The 22,468-nt window shown below is 38.8% G+C and overlaps 1 protein-coding gene across 2 annotated transcripts; it reads left to right on the top strand.

The window, feature by feature from the left end:
* The first annotated feature begins 693 nt into the window (after positions 1-693).
* Positions 694-20,775, top strand: synpo (synaptopodin). Of its 2 annotated transcripts, none has more exons than XM_082177544.1 (4): positions 694-831; positions 4,404-5,646; positions 13,255-15,206; positions 17,642-20,775. In XM_082177544.1, exons 2-4 carry the CDS (start codon positions 5,451-5,453, stop codon positions 18,377-18,379), a joined length of 2,886 nt encoding a protein of 961 aa, XP_082033670.1. In that variant the 5' UTR covers positions 694-831; positions 4,404-5,450; the 3' UTR covers positions 18,380-20,775. The 2 variants fall into 2 exon arrangements, with proteins under 2 accessions (XP_082033670.1, XP_082033671.1); XM_082177545.1 differs by lacking the exon at positions 694-831 and adding an exon at positions 930-951.
* Positions 20,776-22,468: the final 1,693 nt, after the last annotated feature.

Here is a 22,468-nt window from a genome sequence, read left to right as displayed (position 1 = left end):
ATCTACAAAAGAGCTCAGTGTTTCAGACAAGAACCATTGTGAGTGTTTTTCAACTGTGAGAAAACACTAAGAGATGATATAGATCAGAGCTTAGTTTACTCAGTTGCACACAACACTGAGATATCAGAAAGATCATTTTCGCTAAAATAACCCTTAAACATGTTCTGAAATCTTCCTGTAATCGAACCATAGTATGTCCTGCTAGATACATTGTTTTCCATCTCGCATGTCTTTTCTCAGACAGACATCATTGGTGGAAGATCAGTGGGCTTTAGATTCCATCCCTTTGAGACTTTAAGTGTCTTACTTTGCTTCAACATGCAGCTCAAGAATCATCGCAAGGGCTCTCCGTGTCTGTGAAACCAATCTTCATGGTCCTTTTGTGTTTCACTTTATTCTCCTCTTGAGAAAACACTCGACACTGGTTACTTTTTATAACTCATAGCAATCAGAAACAAGCACTCGTGTAAAAATTTTAGTGCATGGATATGCTTCGTACGTTCTATTCCCCCAATCAGTGTAAAAATCTGAGCGGGACAAAGAGCAAAGAGCAAACACCCCTACTTTAAATATGAAAATATATAATGGTATAATGTGTTCAGTATGCATGCTTGAAGGAAACCATATGAAAAAGGCAGACAAAGAGCTCTCTGTGTTCCAACTCCTGCTCGTCCACACCCCCTTTTCCCTTCTTTCTGTCTGTGAGAGAGAGAGAGCAAGAACGAGAGCGTAACTGCATGTGAGAAAGGGGGGGAGGTGAACACAAGGAGGACCTGAAAAAGGGCTGTACAACTAGCCATCACATACACACCGAAGCACTTGGGAGTACAGGTGAGTCTAGCATCAGCTCCAGAGCTTTTCATTGAGTTTCTCCTGGTGTTGTGTTATCAGTGAAGAGCTTTATCACCTGTTGAATCGCAGACTACATCCTTCAAGAACTTACTGCATGAGGTAGCCAGCTGCAACCGGGAGGAGTGTTTCTGAAGTCGATCTTTCTAAATATTTGGGTTGAATTAATTGAGGAAGTTAACTTCTTTCTCCTCCTGGTGGAGGGATAGTTTCACCGGCGATGGGCTTCATGTGTTCCCCGTTTGGCTGTCTTTTGCCTTGCCTGTGTGTGGTTCTTGTGATGATAAATTTGAGCAGCGTGCTGTAACAGTAGAACGAATATCCGGTGCTGGAGTTTCTTAGCGACAGTAATGACTTATACATTAGGCAGGGGTTCTGTTTAGCAGAGACTTCGTGCTGAGCATCTGTCACTGACCTTTATCTGATCTGAACTTTTATTTGCTGTCTTAATTTGCTAGACTTATTAAGTCGCAGCTTTTAAATGGTACTAAAGTTTTATCTGCTATTTGGATCTGCTAGAGTTTAGTGCTAGATTTTTTTTTTTTTATGCGTTTATAGATCTTTAATGAAGTATATGAGTCATTCAAATTGAATTGAAACACTGATGCAGTATCTGCAGAGTACCTGGTTTTATTTTTTGTCTTCTTTCTTAGTGATTCTCTGCAGACTTTGCTATTGAACGCACATCCCAATGAGAACCTGCACATCTTATGATTTCAATGACAAGTTGTTTTTCTGTATAATTTATAGATGTGTGCCTGCTATATACTTAGTACCCTTATGAAGCAGGCACCATGTCTCTGAGCCTCATTGAAGTTTATAACTAATGGTGTTTTTGCTGTCTGTCATCAACCTGTGCAAGCCAAGGCATGCTGGCTATCTGCTGAGAATTACTCTCAAAGAATGCCAAATGTAGAGTACAACCCCCAAATTATTTTTCAAGCCACTTACAGGTGCTTCAATAGGCCTTTGTATGAAAGAAGCCGAGATGATGTGCAGGTCTCTGCATTGTAGTGTGGCGTACGGTTGAAGGATCCGGCCCTGGAGGGATGTAATGGATCTGGGAGATTAGAGAGACCTGTCGGGCCCCGGAGGTCTACCAAAACGCTGTGTCAGACACCGTTTCGTACACTATTACTGCTCATATTATGCACTGTAACGGATACAGCCCAAAACACACACAAATACTATCTCCCAGTACCTGTATTCGGTGCCTCAGGACTGATAACGCATGGAATGTGTTGGGTCGAGCTCAATATGGTTCATTAGAATAGTGTATGAGAACAAGAATGCCCTCATTGGACTGGAATGAGTCATGAATCAAATGATGACAAATGGTTATAGATACTTTATGTGAGGGAGCTGTACAGGTAGGCTGGTAAGTCAATGGTGTAATGTAAATACCTAGGAAGTGAAATCAGATAGGATAAGCATACTTTGACACTAAGAGAGATTAAAGATTTATCATTAAACTGACTTTTTTCCCTGCAAATCCTTCAGATTTACCTTCAGCTTTCAACTTTCTTTCAATCAGCTTTTAGCCTAAATGTGATTTGGTGAGTAAAACAAATAGTTGATTGCTAATTAGCTGTTAAGTGGATAAGCAACCATAATTGGATTAAATGTAATGTTAAAAATGATAGTCTGAGAGCTTCCCTGATGTAAGTGACGAGACATTTTTTATGTTTTTGAAAGAAATCTTTTATTCTCACCAAGGAAGCATTTATTTGATCAAAATTGCAGTAAGAACAATAAGCAAATTATCAAAAGTAAAATTGCTGCTCAGGAAACATTTCTTATTATAATCAATGTTGAAAAGAGTTGTGCTGCTTAATATTCCTGTGGAAACTATGACTATTTTTTTTCTCCAAAATTTATTGAATTTATTGAAAAAAAAAAAAATATTTTGTAACGGTCACTTTTTTGGATCCTTGCTACTGTAAATTAAAGTATTATAAAAGTAATAAAAAAAGAACATTTTACTAACTCCAACATTTTGAACAGTGTGTGTATATATATTTTATATTTTTAATATAGCCTACAGAGTTTTTTTTATTAAAAGAAAATAGTTAAATGGCTAGTATGAAATCAGATCTGTAAGTCATTTTATCTGCCAGTGTGGCAAAATGAATTAGCCTGTCTGTATCTGTATTTGTACCTATATGCAGTCTGTACAGCATTAGTTTCTATAATGTATAACATTAGTATCTACCTATCAAGTGTCGTCAGAGGTCACATTACTCAGTGTAATGCATTACAAAACAAAGCAACTGCTCTTTATGTTCCGTCCAAAGCAGAGTAAGGCAGAGAGCTTGTGAGAGGCTTTTGTGGGCGAGAGTGTTTGTGTTGAGTTGATTGTCTTTATTTGAGGAGGATGGCAGGGAGGGCTTGAACAGCGGGTGTCTTCTTTGTAGCCACTTTAAGTCGCCTGTTGGAGTGGGCGTGACATAAACTCCCAAACATAAACGCACAGGGGTCAAGCTAATCACTCCAAGACTGCTCATTTGTCATAGGTGTTATTAGTTAAAACAGTGTTTGAAAGGGGGTGATGAAGACTAATGGGGTCTTATTACCTCACATGACCCTCAGCCTTGTTGTGGCCTACAGGATGTGAGAGAGACAACACTCCGCTGACAGGGTGATTCAGTGCTATTGAGACTAGACTGTGTTATTTGTACAATTGCCAATTAACACACTGTCCTGTTTCAGCATGCATGTCCGAGAGCATGCATAGACTCACATTTGAGTCAAAGCCGTTCCTATAACAGGGCTTAAACCGACAGCTGACATTGCATATGGCTTTATGAAACCAAATGATAAAATATAGTGACTCCACACTTCAATCTTCATAATCGGATAGTTAAAAGAATAGTTTTTTTATTTGTATTATGTGATCATTTATTCACCCTCATGTCATTCCAATTCTGTATGACGTTCTTTCTTCTGTGAAACACAAAATATATTTTCAAGTATGTTTTGACTTGAACTAAAACACATTTAAATAGTGTTAAACAGCTTAGAATCCTACAATATTTTTATTTTTTTAAAAGTTTGTAGCCACATTAGCTTTATAAACTTTATAATTGAATAAATATTCCAATTGGAAATCTGTGGATCGTTCTCCTTAACTTTGTGGCACAGATTTCATGTTTTAGCTTCAAAAAATATTGACCTTCCTTCCTTAACAGGCCGTTTTATAAAGTCAATCTCCTAACTGGGCAACACCTGTTCCTTTCATTTTCCTGTCTCCTTGATATTAGTCGGGAAGAAAATTAGATATGCATTGTTTCAACATGTAGGAAATGCAGTTCATTCCTCCCACTGATTTGACAATGGGTGGGGTGTCATTTTCACAAATGATATCAAGTGCACAGGGCCAGAGGAAATACCCCTCCATTCATTTGGAATTTTCCATTATGATGTTTCTGATTGAAAATGCTTTATTAGATGTTTCATGTTGTAGGATATCTGGATGTAATTTGTAGGATATTCTTTATTTTTATGAATGTATCATAGTAAACGTCGACTCATAGTTTGCATCTTATATGTTTCAGGAAGTCGCAGATCACTGACTCCTTGGATCCTGGCAGCAGCGGAGGTTCATCCAGTGGCCTTTCATTTCTATGACACAACTAGAGGTTAAGACATTAAGTCCTGTCTGGATATGCCATATACTTGCTCGAGGAGTCTCTCTTAAGCAAATAAACTATATGTCAGCTCTGATGGTGGGTTAGAGATCATATCGCTTGGCTTGAGCTACCCAGAGAGATTTGATCAGTAATGCAAGGATAAAGAATGAAAACTACAGAAACCATCTGTTTAGAATACAAATATATGGATTGAGCACACTAAAGCCTTGTTTGAAAGTTAAGTGATTACAATAGCTGCAGTCAGAATGTTTGGACGACCTTTCAGCTGAATGTGTTTTTTCATGTGCTAATGAATCGACAGGAAAGCTCCAAGCGCTACCCTTCATCTTGACATTGTTGAAACGTTTTAAAAGCAGGGGCTACGCGTGCCTTTAAAGAAACAGTCTGTCTCGGAGGGATTGCGATAAACTCAAGGGACATGTTTTGGTGACTGACTCAAAACGAAAGACAAATATCTGGATAAGAGATCGAAAACAGACGCAAATAGAACAGTGGATAGTCTTCCAGCCTTTCCCGCATTTGCAAAAGAGCAAATCCAAGTTGTGAAATTTTCTTGGCACTTTTCCATGGGAACTGGTCCAGGGTGCACTGAGAAGTACCTCCAGGGAGGTCTTGTTAGAGTCTGAATAATATTGCGTGGATTGAAAGCAAAAGTGCATTCCTCAGCTCATCTCTGTGCGGTAGCGGGTCTACTCCGAAGGATTACCGTGAAGAAAACGGTAAAAATGTAGAGCTTTAATTTGACTTTGATCCTGCTTTTGATCCTTGGTTCGTCACAATTCGGGAAGCATAAAACAGCCAGGGGATCCCAAAACCACCTCATACAAGGCAAACTTACACCCCAGCTGAGAAAAATAAAGCTTTTGTCACACCCAGGCAAGTGTGCCGGTTAAGAGGGTGCTAAGCGAAAGAACAGCGTCTCTTACACGAGGACGGAGCTGCACCGCTGGGATGGAGTGCAAGCATGAGCCTGCAAGAAGAGGGGACAGCTGGGGTGGGTCTACCACTACAACATCCTCTACCCTCGACAAGACTGGAGCAAAGACATCCCTGGAGAGGCACAGTACTAACATCTTGGAGAAAGATGACCACTGCGGGGTCAAAGCAAAGCCAGGCTTGACGTCTTGCCAGATGGAGCGGAAAACAAGTAAATATTTTCATCTTGTTTACAACTTTGAATCTAAAGAACAGGATATGTTACAGTTCACTTGTATCACTTTAGTGTTAAATATTTAAGGAATAATGTAAAAAAAAAAAAAAAATAGACCCCGGCAGGGTGATCAAGAACCTGACATGGCTGTTAAATATTATATGGCAGTTTAAATTATTATATTAGATCAGGGTTTGCCAAACTTGGATTTGTGAGTTGATGAAAAGCTAAGAATTAAATCATAAAAGTAAAACCTAAACCAATTAAATATATTAAATGAAAGCAATTAATATAAAACACTACTTTATTTGTTTACCTGAATATCATATGACTACAACCAACATCAGAAGTGAATGTGTTGTTAAATTATTTAAATATTAACTTAGAATCCAAGGGGACTTCCAAGTAAATATTTTAGGTCAAAAAGATTCAGTTGACCAAAAAAGTTTGGGAATCACTATTATATGATTTAAAAAATAAAAATAAAAGGCAATAAAGTGCCTTCAAGTATTCCATAGAGTCACATAATCAAATTTAAATAAATGAGTCAAGACAAAGTTGAAAAGTCGAATGGTTTTACATTCAGAGAGACGAACACCATCAGACAAACACAACATGCTGCTATCCCCTAACTGTTTAGACATCAGCTCTTACGGAACCCTCAATGACACATTTGTTTCCTCACAGCCACAGATGAGCCGTGCAGTAATAGCTCTTCTGTTCATACCCACTGACCATAATGCTCAAGCTGTGGGTAGTATAATCTGGAAAGAATGCATAATAAGGTTTGCAGATGACCAAGCAAGTAGGCGGCAGTTCACACCAGTGAATGTGCGACAGAGGGGTTTTACAGCTCTGCTGACGAGAATTCTGGGCCATTTCAGATAGTCCAAAACCGTTTTTGCAGAATTCAAGAGGTTTCTCTGATGTTGTCACAGTTTTGGAGCGTGTAAAATGGCGAGAGGGGAGGATGTGGAGAGGCTGAGATGGAAGAGCTAATTCTGTCACTTTATATTGGTTTCATATTGTTCCTAGGAAGTAAATGTCAGCGTTTTCTCTCTCTTTTTCTTTCCTTTTCTCTCTCTCTCTCTCTCTCTCTCTCTCTGTCTCTCTCTCCTTGTATGGGATTGATGTCTCCACACAGCATCATGATTTGATGAGATGCAGAATGTTATGCTTGTCATTCATGCATCTCCAGATGCTGATAGCATGAAATTGAAAAATGATACAGTGTGGTTCAAAAGTCTGAGAGCACACAAGGTTTCTATTTTCCCCCATAAAGTTTTAGTGATTACTACAATTTAAAATAATAAAAAATATTTTTAATTCTACACTATTTCTAGGTCATTAATCAAATAAGCAATTGTGTGAGTTTGAAAAACGTTCTTCCATTAAAGCACAATATTGTTGGAGAACATGATCATCAGCTTTTACACAAACTTGTGGAGTTCATGCAGTGATTCTTTGTATTAAATTAGAAAAATGCAAAACAGAAGCATTTTCAATTGGGGTCTTGGACTTTTTGACCCCACTTTATATGATGAATGCATTTGAATTTATATGATGAATTTCCCTGTTCTTGACTCATTTTTTTGTTATGATTTAGAGCTACGATTGTGGTCATAATTAAGTTTACATAATGTACCCCTTGCAGAATATGCAAAATGTTCATTTAAATTTTGCTCAACTTAATTTGTATTATCAAGCTCTTTGTTTTACTTCTATATTCACAGGGGAAAAAATTATTCAGCAAAACACAACAGAAAAAAGCTGCAATATATAAAGAACAATAACATTGGGTGGGATCCTAAAATACAAAAGGAAACAAAGTAATAAAGTAAAAAGATGTTTAGCAGGCTAAGTATTTACCAGACTGTCTATCTGAAGCCAGATATAGTACAGAAAAAAATACTTCTATATCCAAATTAATTTCCCCCACACCCAGTTCTTCCATTAAAGATGTTCATATCTCATGTGACTCATTTGGACACTTAAACTATGTGTTGTCTTTTCCATCACATAATTATTGACATTTTGCAACTTCTGCATGGGACATGTACATTTATGACCACAACGGTAGTTTTTGCAATAATTTAGCAGCATTTCTCTGGATCAAAATGGATCTGTAGATGCTATTCTGTGAACATAGCCCTAAATAGGGCTGGGTGGAGTCTGTATCAAGTCTGTACGATATATCAGTATATTTTTAGAAACTATGGATAGGTAATAGAGTGTTGCAGGGATGACGTCAGAACCCAGAATAGTCATTTGCCACTGGTTCCCTCGGGATTTTCCTATGGGGTTTTATAATGGGGTTTTTCTATTTATGAGTAAAATAAAGCCTGTGGTAAACATAACTTGACGATACTTTAGTACAGGCTTTATTTAACTCGTAAACTGAAAAACCCATAGGAAAATCTTGAAGGAACCAGTGGCAAATTAGTTTGTCTGTTCTGACGTCATCCCTGCACCACTCTATACCGTTTCTATCAATATACAGTAGTTTGATATTACAAGAGCATCTGAAAAAAAGCAGAGGACACAGAGTGAGCTGCTGCGGAAAGTGCATAATCCAGATTGTCCTAAACATGACACATGCTTAATATTAAGGGCTTCAAAATAACTTGTAAGATAGTTAACGTAAACGGCTTGCCACGTCAGATGCTCTGACAGATACTTGTGCTGTTTAATGCATTTGAGATGTATATCTCACAGGTATATTCTCTAAATGTTAGAAAGTTATGCGAATATTTACTGTCAGGAGTGGACAAGCCTTATGCAAGCAAGTCTCTTCTTAATTTTTACAGACTTCAGTGAATGATTGCCGTGCGCATGCGTAATACTTCAATAATAATTCCACAATAATTCTGACTAAAATATAAATTTTGCTAAAATATTTGCTGTTAGACATTAAATGTGCCATATTGGATTTTTATCCAGGAAAAGGAGAAAATACAAAGATAAATACCATATATTGCCATTCAGCCAAAAAAAAAAAAAAAAAAAAAAACTGAGATATGATTTTTTTATCTATATCGCCCAGCCCTAGCCCTACATGAAGAGTCTCCTATAGGTTTTCTGGACATTTGAGGTGTAATTGCACATTCATGTTTTTTAAGTTCTTAAACAGCTCCAATCTCATCACTCCACACTCGCTCACTTTTCCCAGAGGAAAAGTGTTATTTAATCCCATCCTCCAACCGGACAATTACATCCGACAGGGGAATCTGACCTTTGATATACAACCCCAGGCCGGCCAGGTCCCAAAATCCTCAAGCTGTAAGGGAGTTTCCCTCATCTGTCTGAACTAAGAGCCCACATATCACCGGCAGCTCAGTGCCAAGGAAATGGGAACATTCCTTCTTTCCGTCCATTCCTACCACTACTTTTTAGGCTAGAGGGAGTTCCTGTCTTTTCCTTCATGTTAATGATAAGTTAAGCATGAGCGATATGAGTCAGGTAGGATGGTTCAGCTAAGCAAGCAAACCTCTGCGGTCTAAACTGAACTCCACCCTTGAAGCTCAGGTGTCCATCCACCCAAGCGAGCGTGTTCGCCGAACGGCTCTCCCCCCTGAAACCCAATCCTCTGATAGAGCTGACACATTGATTCTATACATGACACTGCTGAAATGTGCATGGGCAAACTTACAGATTCTATATGATTATTTAGGTGCATCCAAGGCCGTAGCAGTCATAACTTGTAAAATTCAGTGCTCGTGCTCTTTGTAAGAACGCTTTAAAATCGTTCCGGCATCCATGGTCTCTGGTAATGAAAACAGCGGTGACCACAAGGGTTAGTTCAGCCTAGTTCAACAAAAAGTCAGGGACTGACAGCCTCAGTCACCATTCACTTTCATTGCATATTTTCTTCATTCAATAAAAGTGAATGGTGACTGAGGCTGTCATTCTGCTTCTGCTTTGGTTTTCCATAGAAGAAAGAAATGGGTTTTATGGTCATGAGGGTTTGGAACAACATAAGGGTGAGTAAATGATGACAGAATTTTCATTTTTATGTGAACTATGCCTTTAAATGGGAAAGGTTTAGCATTGAATGAAAACGTACATGCTGCATGTGGTTATTAATGTAGGCTAATTAGCAACACACACACACACACACACACACACACACACACACACACACACACACACACACACACACACACACACACACACACACACACACTTTTGGGTAAGTGAAATTTCTTAAAAACGAGCAGGAGTCAACTGAAAGTTTGAACTGTGTTGTCAGGACAACAGTATTTTTCATCAAAGTCAGGTTGGGGCAAGTTGTCACGTTTTTAACGATTTAAAAATAAAATTCACATTATGCGGTCTCATTCAAGAGAGTTTAACCATACGTGTTTAAAAACAACCTAAAAAACCACTGCAAGACAAAATATTTTTCGAATTGAACTTTTGGCTAAAAACCTCATAGTTTCCAACTAGCTCTTGTGACAACTACCCCGCGTGACAATATCCGCGCTCTCCAGGTCAATTCGGTATGCTGTCTGTTCTGGTTCTTCACTGTTAAATTTGGAGAGTACAAAACCAAAAAGCAGAGGAAGAAAAGTCTGCCAGGAACGTCACACAGCATAGCCATCCTTAAAAAAGCGAAAGGGAAGCGCAAACCTCGTCCAATGCCCCAGCCTGCCCGCCTCGATGCGCATTTGGAGCTCGCGAGAGATCATCACTCGCAACGACACGAAATCTGATCCAGGCTCGCCTCGCGCTGCTAAAGGGGGAGTGGAGGAAACACATGAAGTTAAATTAGAAAAGCTCGCGGAGCAGCAACAAAAGAGACTGTATTCAGAGTTAATTAAGGTAAGAGAAGTTTAGTTAGACTCGACATATTTGTTGAAGTTTAAAAGCTTTATTTGCGTTAAAAAGGCATAGGATTGGTGAAAGGCATGTGCTGAAGTCATGATAAATGTGTTCTGAGGTTTGATTACATAGATCATTCAAATTATGACTACTAATGCTACTTCTGCATTAAAGTGGTGTCAGGAGAGCAACATTTTGTAATGAATCCATGCTGTTTTAAAAGAAAAATCAGATTGGTTCCTTTGGGTTATCTTTAGGCATAGCCTAGACAGACAAAGTTAACACAAGTGTTAAAATGAAGAGAAGGACATGTTTTGAAGTTAAAGTGACAAGTTGCTCAGTGGATATGTAAGGTATTGTGTATTTTAACAGTTTGGTTGTACATTTATTTTGTAATCTAAAATGTGGTTAATCTAAATTAACTGGTTTCATTTTTAAATAATAATTAAAAAAAAGGTTTAAAATGACCTAACCTGGATACGTACACCAACAATTTTTTTTAATTGTTATTATTCTGCGAACATTACCACATTTTATTGTTATTTAAAAAGTAGAAGGCAGTCAATGAGTCACAGTAACTCGTAACGGAATAAATGGTCTGGCTCTGATAATGTGACAGGAAAATTTTTATTATTTTAAAAGAAAAAGGAACAAGTGTAAACTGTGCATCAGATAATTTTCTTATTTAGGTTATGTTTAAAGAAATAATTCTTGAAAGATACATGGGCTGACTGGGGAAACATGCGAATGAAAAGAAAAGAGAAAAGTTGCATGAGTGTTTATTGCTGATTATTGGATTTTGCTCAAGGTTTTTAAATGGGAAATTATTTTAAATAACATAAATATGAATATCTGTAAAGAGGAAGAACGGAAAGTTTTTAATCACAGTAGAGGTTGTGTTGCATAGCCTGACTAGGTTGGAAAGGTCCCTCGTTGTCATTTAAAATCAAAAGGAGATCGTGCTTTTTCTGTGGTAGGTCCCAAACTCTGGAATAGTCTCCCATTCCACGTGAGGTCAGCTCCATCAATTGCCACTTTTAAGTCTTATTTAAAAACGTATTTATTTTCTTTAGCTTTTGAATAAGTGATGTTTGTTTTGTTGTATGATTTTAATGTTACCATTTTTGTAAAGCACTTTGGGGCAACGTCTGGTGTTTGAAAATGTGCTTTATAAATAAAGTTGCTTGCTTACTGACTAAATAAGAGGAGTTTTTGCTGGTGGAATGAAAGGCAGATGCACATTATTCATGCTCTATTATAATTTTATTTCATGTGCTATGAAAGCTCCTTTGAGTCTGGCAAACTTGCACATAAAACAAATGGGAAAGATTTAGAACTGGTGCTTTTTTAATACCTTTTTTTTTATTACATTTTTTTTAACTCAAGATTATGACTCTGGCAAGACAAAGACCTACCTGCTTGGACGGAGAAAAAAAACCCCTCAAAATTGTTTGCAAGTTTTGCTGCAAAGTCTGGGGTTGAGGATAAAAGCTGAAAACAACCTCAGGGAAACCTTGAGTGGTTAATTATTCAAAGGTCTATTAGGGAAACAGATTGTGTTTATGTTGCACAGGTTAACCACGCTTACATTAAGTGAGTGAAGCCGTTCTGCCAGTGATGTAATTGTTAACAGTCTGTTTCTCAGGATGTGATGTTCTGGTATAAGATGTTGAGGGTTTGTGTTTAAAAAGTTCTGTTCCTTTCCTGAGGCACTCATTATTTTGTAGGCAGGATCTTCAAGCACGCTTGTTTTATTTACTGAAACTTTGATGCCACAGTATATCACTGCAGGTCAAAGTTCAAGCATTTAAATGTAGACTTTGTCTTGTAAGTGATGACGGAAAGGCATGAACCTGTCAGGATGTCAGCATATAAACCGATGACTACTGTGCCTTAGAGAGATTTCACAAGGCATGCTGCAGTCTCAAGAGGGAATTTTCTCGGCAGTTGCGGAATGCTAAAGGAGGGACTAGCCCATGGTGAAGGAAATACTTTCTCCAGCTCGGAATGAGGCTTTTTAGCCCAGTCAATAAACCTTTGCCATTTTCAACAAATAGATGACTGTTTTAACATCCATCTTTGCCAAACTATGGGTAGAACTGCAAATATCAGCATCACGATTTATTTACAGGAGATTCTTAGAACTATAAATGTGTGAAAACGTTATGTGGTCTACAAAAGTTTGCCTGCAGGGATCGTGAATCACAGCAAACTGTGAAAATAATCATTTTGAACGAAAATCCTTGAACTTTATATGTCAGCCATTCTTTTATGAGTCTGTCTGCAAAAATGACTACAAACTAATATGATTCATCTTTTTAGTAGGGTGACTCATGGAAACTAGAATTACTTGAAAGATATATAATACTCTTGACTTTTAAGATAATTATACTCCCTTTTGAGCACATTGCTACTATAATCGAAACACCCAAATGATTGTGACAGCAATGGTGAGATCATAAAATAAAATATAAATTAGGTTAATATTTGCCAAATCCTTTCCCATTACTCTCTCTAATAAAACAGGCCTGTCATATTATATGCATCTCCCTTTGTTTGTTAGGCTGAAACAATTAAGTGCATTTTAAAATAGCACTTCCCTCATTAGACTTGGTGGTATGTGCTAAAATTTACATTTATATGCTGAGTTGAGCAACACTTTGCTTGTCTTTGTGAACTGAAAAGCTTTGCAGTTGCCATAGCTGTGATGTATTACAATTACAATTACAACTGCTAATTACATTTTTCTCTTGAGTTGATTATTGTTTTATTCTACCATTACAGACCTCAGCAGAAGTGCCAGTTTGTCAGAGAAGGAGCTGAAAGAGGCACGTACCAAGAGTCAGATCATTGCTGCTCAGCTCCAGGCCAATTCCAACTCTAAAGGCGTACAACTTTTCAACCGTCGCAGACAGAGAGTGAACGCTTTCACACTCGTGAGTGTCGGAGGAGGGGGAGCGGAGGCATCTGAGAATGTAATTGATTTATCTTCTGAAAGTCCACAGACATGGGACAAACAGCACTCGACTGAGGACCAGCACACAGAGTTGAATCACAGGAACCTCAAGACAGGTCTGACGTGGTCGGCTGGCAGAATCCGCAGTACTGGTTGTGACATGGAAGATGCTAGCAAGGTTACGCGGGAGGATTTAGCAGAGGAAAGTGGCCTAGAAAGACACTTTCTACCTGTCAATGAGAAGGATGAAGAGCTCTCAGAAGACCTCAAAGAGGATGTCAAGGATGAGGTTACTCGAAGTGACAATACCCTTGTTGTTATGGACAGAACTGGTCAGGATGAAGCTGAATCCAATGGAGCGCACAATAAAGAAATCGCGAATGGATACAGTATGCAGTGCAATGGAAAAGCAGCCAAGACGATGACTAAACAGCCCACGATCATAAACAGAACAGCTCGGCCATTTTTCTCCCCGACAACAGTTGGATCCTCTGAAGCTACAAGTCCAGCCATGGAACTCCCTCCAACCCCATCCCATGACTCCGCAACACATTTTGAACCACAACCTTCAACCTACCGAATGCACGCAAGACCTGTTTTCTCTCCACCACCACCACCTCCACCTTCATATCCAACTCCTCCTCTCCCTAGCTACTCCAGCCCTCCTCCACCTGACACAGCCTATGCTCCCTCACCCCAACCTTCTTCCTACTACATCCGCCCATCTGCCCCCAGGCCTACATTTGTCCCTGAACTCTTGAGCGAGAAGAGATCCTCAGCGCCGATCAAAACGGGTATCCTCGATGAGGGCCGGTCTCGCAGAGCAACCCGTAAGTCAATGTTCACATTTCAGGAGAAGCCAAAAGTGGCTCCGAATCCTGAACTACTGTCCTTGGTGCAGGGTGCAGATGAAAAGAAGAAACCGAAACCCCAGCCAGATGCAGCGCAGGAGGAGGAGCTGCTAGCTCTTGGGGCCGAAGCCTCAAACTTCCTGGCCAAGGATGAGGACATTCACGAGGAAGCTTTGGTGCCACAGTGGGCCTCGAGTTTGAAAAGCTCCAGGACGCGTGACAGGACGGAGCACAAGCCTGAGCAAGCCCTGACCAATGCTTCAGGAAAAGGAGCTGAACTGTTTGCCAAACGCCAGTCGAGAATGGAAAGGTACGTCCATGACAGCAAGGAGCTGAGATCTCCCTCTCCTACCATGTCCTTGCCTCCTTCGTGGGTGTATCCATCCAACATGCCCGGTCGAGTAAAGGCCATAGTGAACACCTCCAATGTAAGTGTGCAGATTTCAAAGACACTTCAAGCTCAGCAGGCCACACAGAAAAAGACTATCCCTGCCAAAACGCCAGGACCCGCTCCGGCTCCACCACCAGAGATACCCTTGGAGAACGGTTGCACTAAAATCGAGATGGAGCTGTCAAGACATCAGCCGTACCAGCTCAACTCATCCCTCTTCATCTTCAACCCAACGAAAGATCCCTACAGCACTCTTCCCAGAGCCGCCCCAGCTCCTAAACCTGTCATGACAGCCCACTCCTTCTCCAGACAATCATCCCTCCCAACAAGCCCATTGCCATCACCTTACAGCCCGTCTGCTGCCTATCGGTCAGCCCATTGCTTTTCGCCTCCCATGACGCCTCTCAGTCCTATCACAGCAGGCAGCGTCAGTTCCCCAGTGTCTCCTTTAGCTCCAGGACGTGTGGCTTCACCTCGCTCTGGCGTCCAAGCTCCACGTCCTACGTTCTCCGCCAAAAAAGCTGGTATCACCCCACAGGTGTGGAAACCCTCTTCATTCTTTTAAACTTTTCCATTTTTGCTCTTCTTTGCTTTATGTACTCTTCAGGCCAAAGAATATTGGAAGGGAAGAAAAATGACACATATTGACTGTCCATTTAGAAGTAACAAGAGAGCAGTAAGGTACAAAAATAGCTCTACTGGATACAATAAATCTAGCACTTTTGGTTTCATGCTCAGATCGGTTTGTTTCTTGTTTAATTTTTGAGTTTTGCATGCAGAGGCAATAACTGTCAGGTCTCACACTTAACTCTTAAAACTTATTTAAATTGTAATTCATGAACTGGCCAGCAGAGGGCCATCAATTGAAACTTACTTGTTTTCTTTTAATCAAAGACATTGTAATTTAGTGCAGCTGTGTGTTTCAGAACTAGAGTTTATTCAGTTTTGTGCTCATACCAGATATATTTTGGGCACAAAACCAGTGTGTCTTTTTCCAACGCTTGCCTCCAAGTTTTCAGGTTGGAGTTGGCACAGTTTTATAAAGCACTTTAGCAGATGGCGTCTTGCCTTTTATGATCTACAATATACAATTTAATATGACTAGGAAGATATGAGGGCCTCAGTACTTCATAGCACGGCACCTGTGCTGTTCTCTTTCTTAATTAGTTCTGTATGTTTCTCTTTCATTTATAGGTGTAGTTTACAGCTTGCATGCTGTGTGACAGTATGTACTTAATGTAGTGTGCATACAGTGTTACACTGTAGACCTCTGATTCAACAAAGCCATAATTGAGTTTAATGAAGTCAGCTTACTTTATCGCTACACCCAGTATGTGGAATATCTTTTTATTCTGGTTGTTTTCAAATGGATTGTTTTCCTTCTGGCTTAATCTCTTTCAAATGATTTTGTCTACTCTGTTTCATTAAAACAATGAAACACTCCTTTTCTGATCTGTCTCTGGTTTTCATACTATATTATCTTCTTCTCTTGACTAATCTGCTGAATTTCCTGTGTGGATTTCTTGTTCTATTTTCAGCATCCCCTATGATCAGTTGTTTCAGTTTTTTAGTAGTATCCCTCTTTTCAGTGATGAGAATCCCAGGCCAGTTTTCCCACACAGAGAGTTATTTTATCTATACACTTGCAACAACAAAACAAAGATATGTGTCTCAGAGCCACCGCCGCATGGTGCTCTGACCCAAAATGAAATTAGAAACTTTTTTTTAATGCTGACTGAATATGTATGTGCCCTGCACATTCCTGTCCTGCCCCTAAAAATGCACATCTGAGCCGAAACAGGCCCCTGTGGGCGTGAGCTTTAGGCTAACGGCTTGACCTCTGGCCTCCCTCATGCTTGGAAAAACACATTTGCTGGAGGTGAAAACATACCCAGCAGCCACACCAGTGCAAATGCATATCTCAGTAAAGGTTAGTGGTCTTGGCAGCGTGTATGCAAGCGATCTGGAGATGGCATGATATCATGGTGTGCTGGGAAACTACTCAGACATTGGACAAGAATAAACAGCTCGATGTAATCATAGGGTGCATGAGAAGGCCTGATATCGATAACATCACATCTAAAGTTGCATGCAGTGCAGCAGGAGGTGTTTTAGATATGTTTCAATGCCGTGTCTACAGGTTAATCTTATTCAAACGTGGGCACGGTCCTGGCATGAATTTGTGTTTTTGAAGAGGTAGTATAGTGCTATTGTTGGACCCAGAATTGTTCTGCTGTTGTAATACCTCGAGCATGATGATATCTTTGTTTCTGTGCACTAACATTCCTCACTATCTGCATTTAAAACAAATGTTAATCATAACATGTTATGGAGGGCTCAACTATAAGGATTGCATGCTGGTCCAGTGTGAGTTTTAGGCTAGTTGACTGAGCTGTCACATGTCTTATTAGATCAGTGCCATATATATATATATATATATATTTGATCATGTAGCCTACACACATTTTTATTCCTTCCACAATTTATGCCTTGTTTTCTGTGACATTTGGTTGCGAATTATGCTTGTCAACTTTTTAACCTTGTCAGCTAAATAAAATTATCTAACATGCTGTCCAGGATTATCTGCCCACTAAAAGTGTGTATGAATTTGATCGGACTTTCCTGTATAATAATGTCTAGCTATTATATATCTGGCTAGTATTTTTTTTTTTTATATTATAAAATAAATGTTTCTTATTTTTTAGTTTTTTAAATATGACTTTTTATATTATAAATGTAAATATAAAAGGATCACTATGATAATTATTAATTGATAAATTACAATTTGATTTGATTCCAGTGAAGATTGTTTGCAAAGCAAGTAGAAATATGAACAATGGAAAGCAGAAAAATCCTTACTCTTGAGCCCTTTTATTATCAATGTTCAGTGTTTTTGTGAGTGTATTTAACAATTCAGACTAAATCAAAGTGATGTCTCACCTCTAAAACTAACCTTTTCTAATCTTCTGTCAGATTAAGGAGGAGACCCCGGCAACAGTTACAAGCCCCGGCTCCACCACCCCAACCTCCAGGACGCCCAACCTCACTCGACGCTTCACCAGCCCCGAGGTGCTTTCCACTGCGGTCTGGTCCCCCAGCAGCCCTCTAGTGACCTCTACATCATCCAGCCCCATCTACAAGCCCACACCAATCTCCCCCTCCCCCCGACCCATCCACAGGCCCGTCGCGACATGCCCTTCCCCAAGACCCATCCACAAACCCATTGCAACCACTCCAGGTACCATCTTCAAGCCGACCGCCACCTCTCCTGTGTCTCCACCCTGGGAAACCAGGTGCCAGTCCCCGGCCGCCATCCAGGACACCAAAACCAACCATCGCATTTTGGCCAAAAACATCATCAATGCCGCCAAGCGGAAAAACAGTCCGTCTCCCAGGTCGCTGAGCGGGCGCAGTCTGCCCATCTCCCCGGTGAATGGCGGGATCTTGCCTTATGAACACAAGCCCGCCAGTCCCTTTCAGCCACGGATGCTGGGAGCTCAGTCGCCCACACTTACCAGTCCGTCGCCCACCCGCATGATCCACTCTCCGGTGCGTTTGTACAACACCCGCTCGCTGACCGACTCCGACGCCTCGGTCGAGTCTGAGGATTCAGGTCTGCGCTCTCCAGGAGTGCGCAGCTACAACACCTGCCCCCGTGGCTGGACCGGCGGTCTGCAGGTGAAGAGGGGAGGCCTGCCTGAAGATCTGTAGGAAGCACTTAAGGATGATTTATACTTCAGCCTGATTTCGTGGTTGACCAAAGTGTCCCTTATATATTGAATGTAAAAATACAGCATTGTGGATTTGAAGTACATGGCTAAACATCGCATACAGTACACATGTTGACTGTGTGATGGAATCTATCCAAGATAAGAAATACACTATCCTTCAAATGTATAAAGTCACACACACACAAAAAAAGAACTTATTCAGCAAGGATGCATTAAAATGACCAAAATACTTTTACATAGTAAAAAAAAAAAAAAAATGCTGTTCTTTTGAACTTTCTATTCATCAGAGAATCCTGAAAAAATGTATTGTGATTTCCACAAAAATATTCGGCAGGACAACTGTTTTCATTGATCAAAATAAGAGACGTTTCTTAAGAAACAAATGTAGCTGAATATTCAGCATTGCCATCCGATGAATAAATTAGATTTTATAATACATTAAAATAGAAAACAGTTATTTTTAATTGTCATAATATTTCACAATATTAAAAAAAATGTACTGTAATTTTAATCAAATAAATTTGTGAGCATAAAAGCTCATTTCAAAAACAGGAAAAATCGTACCAACCCCAAACTTTTGAACGGTAGTATAAATCACCCAAAATAAAAATTCTGTCATAATTTACTCACCCCACATGTTTACTTAAACCAAAATGACTTTATTTCATGGAAACACAAAATGAGGTGGTCAACAGAATGTTCTATTAAATTGCAATATTCCAAATCTTCTAAAGCCATCTGATTTACTTTCAGAATTTAAACTTGAAGCTGAAAAGGTTCCCCTCTATTTCAGATGAAATCATAATAGATCAAATTTCCTGCTTTTATGGTTGTCATTGCTGGACCCTGACAGCATCTGTGCACATTCACTTTCATGTTCTTGTTTGTTCTGTGGAAGAAAGAAAGATTTTATCAAGGTCATGTGATTTTGCAAACAACACGAGGGTGAATAAAAGACTTTCATTTTAGAGTGAACTGTTCCTCTGTAAAGTCACCTCTTGGTCCCATCTATGCAGCGGTCTGTAATCTAATGAAGAAGGCATTGCACGGACTCAGAAAGGTGTACCAAAGAACTTTGATGCTTATTACCAAAGATAAAAAGTAATGTGCGAGACTTTTCAAAGCAGTATTAGTTATTAACCTCTTTTTATTTTTTTTTAAATCGACATAAATATAAAAGGGATTGACCCTTTTTGCTTTTTGTACAGTATGTTTTGACAATGTGTGAGAGTATTGGAATGTGACACTATTCGTAGCTCCGACTCAAGTCAAACTTGGAAGGAACTGACTGCTTATTGCTGATTGTGTCAGTTTAGATGTAAAGGCAGAACGACACAGCAAGGTTTTTACTGTATAAGAGAGAAGGTAGGAAATGTACTACATTACGTATACTATAAATGGAAGATGCTAGTGATTTGAAATCCAATGCGGTTTTCATATTATTAGTGCTGACAGTGACATACATGACAGAAACAAAATAGGTGGTCTGATGTACAGACAGAGGAGAGGTGAACATATAAAGCATTAGGAGGTCTGTACAGTGTGGTTTCACGTGAAATGTAGGAATAACATGATTGAACTGAATTTCAGTGTTCATTAATGCACCTTGCTTTAGTAGTTATATTTCAGTTTCCCAAGAGGGCAAAACAGGTGAAGAGAGAATTCTTGCATAGGTTAACTGGCAGTATATACAATACAAGTTAATGTTATCATATCATTTCAGTATATCACATTTAAGGGACTGAAGTAATTCTGGTTTTTGGGTGACTGAGTACTCTGTTGGTACAGTAAGGAGAGATAGTTGCTTTTTTACACATTTTACAGAAATATATTTCATGGGTCACTTGTAAGGTTTATCATATATATATAAACACCTCTGTCAGACTGTCTACAGCATGCATTACACTTGACTGGTATTTTTAACATTACACTCTGTATGTGTATTAAAAGGTAATTCACACTACTCAATACCAAACGTTTGTCTTTCATAGTTTTGAAATTACATATTGAAATCTGTCTGAGCTGAATACTAGCACTCGTGAAAGGATTAAGTCTCAAGGGTCATGCATGCCAAGTGTACTCATGTTAGCCTGCACTCAAATATTGGATCACTGCACATGAGAAAATGATTCTCTGCCTTGGTGCATCAGCAGATTTTTTGAGTATTTCCATATGGAGAATTTTGATTGACAGGGACATCAGCTGTAAAGTGATTTGGCACCTTTGGTGAGAATAATCTTATCACTTTCAAGGATTCGTTACAGCCCCTGTGTACTTGCGCTATCATTCCTTTGGATAGAAGTTACGCATTATTCAATTTACATATACATTTCCTTTAAGTTTGATATAATGTCTGAATAAACAGCCTCAATATTATCTCTCTCTGTTCAGTTCTTTTTAAATTAAGTGAATAAACACAAAATAATGTCATCTTGGATAAATGTCTTCATTTCTTGATATCTTTTGACACTGAAAACACCAACCATAATTTCAAATGTTGTGTCAATCTTGTGATTTCCTCAATATTTTAGAGGGAACATACACATGATACTTTATTATAGTGTGATTATAGGTATATATATATATATTCTGAACTCTGGTCCTGATAGATGTGGCATGTATGGGACATGAAATATTTTACATAAATGAATGTATGTCATCATCATTATTATTATTTTGCCCAAAAATGTAATACAAAAGTCAAAACACACAGACAAAACTTGTTGGGCAGTATAGACAAGCTCTTAGAAATCATATAGGCCTAATCTAGTTTGTGAATTGCATTGATATAATAGGATAAAAAATAAAAATAAATAAAAAACAGTTTGGCCTAATGTTTCTTGAAGAGATCTAGTCAGAAAAGACCACACATGCCTGGTCAATACTGCCACCTACAGGACTAAAATGGTAAACGGGTGTCGTTCCAATTGTCTCCACCACTGCAGAGGGTAAACTCAGGAATCAGGACATAAGTTCAAAAGAAAATATAATATAACATTAATTAGCGGCTAATACAAACAATTCAATATTAAACTAAATCCTCCAAAATACAATTGATAAAGACCACATATTATGTGCTGACATTATACACTGTGTATTTTAGTATTCAACCTTAAGATTTTCCTAAGAAAACTTAAAAAAACTAAACATTTTTTAGGCTTAAAAAAAGATTAAATAATAAAACATTTTGCACTATTTCCTCAGTAAGGGCAACATGGTCCTCAGTGACGTCAAGGAACAGTTTGTTCTTTTGTAAAGTCTCTTCATGATAGTGAATAGAAATGTGAAATAAAATGAACTGTTCATGAGAATATCGGCTCTCAGAGGCTGTTTATATTCTGTTTAGATCATTTACTCATATTATCAGGGTAACATGCTTTACATTCTCCAGAGAGACCCTCAATGCTGCATTGATGCTGCATAAGAACTGCTCCAATGGCAGCAATAAGCGACGATAAATAACAACAACAACAACCGGAAGTGACAAAATAAAATAACCCGTCCGCTGTCTGTAAATGTAGGCTACTATATGAACCCCCTTTAAGAACAATATGCATTTACTTTTAAATTGTAACATATTTAGATGGTATAAGTTTAACATGTGGTGTTATAGTAAATAAATATGTACAATTATTCACTACTGGGGTAAGTTGGCCCCTTGTTTTATACAGTCTATGGTTGGCCCCCAGTCTGGGGTAAGAAGCCCCCCTGGCTAATATTCGACAGAATGTATAAATGACTTTTGATATAATTTGTATTAATATATTTTTTTTAAAGTGTAATTTATGTAAAACGCTAAATCAACTATTGTAATTAAAATAAAATTTTGACAATTTTGTCAGACAAAGCAGAATCCCAGTAAAAGTTTCGAGTTGACACACACACACACACACACACACACACACACACACACACACACACACACACACACACACACACACACACACACACACACACACACACACACACACACACACACCACGTATATATATTACCAGACATTATTTTTGTTTTATTCAATTATAACACATGATTGTTAGCATTTACAACACTGCCAAAGTATATAGAC

Source organism: Leuciscus leuciscus, assembly GCF_965113295.1.
Source record: "Leuciscus leuciscus genome assembly, chromosome: 8".
NCBI lineage: Eukaryota > Metazoa > Chordata > Actinopteri > Cypriniformes > Leuciscidae > Leuciscus > Leuciscus leuciscus.
Note: the sequence above shows the minus strand (reverse complement) of the source record. Positions and strands in the feature narration are given on the sequence as shown.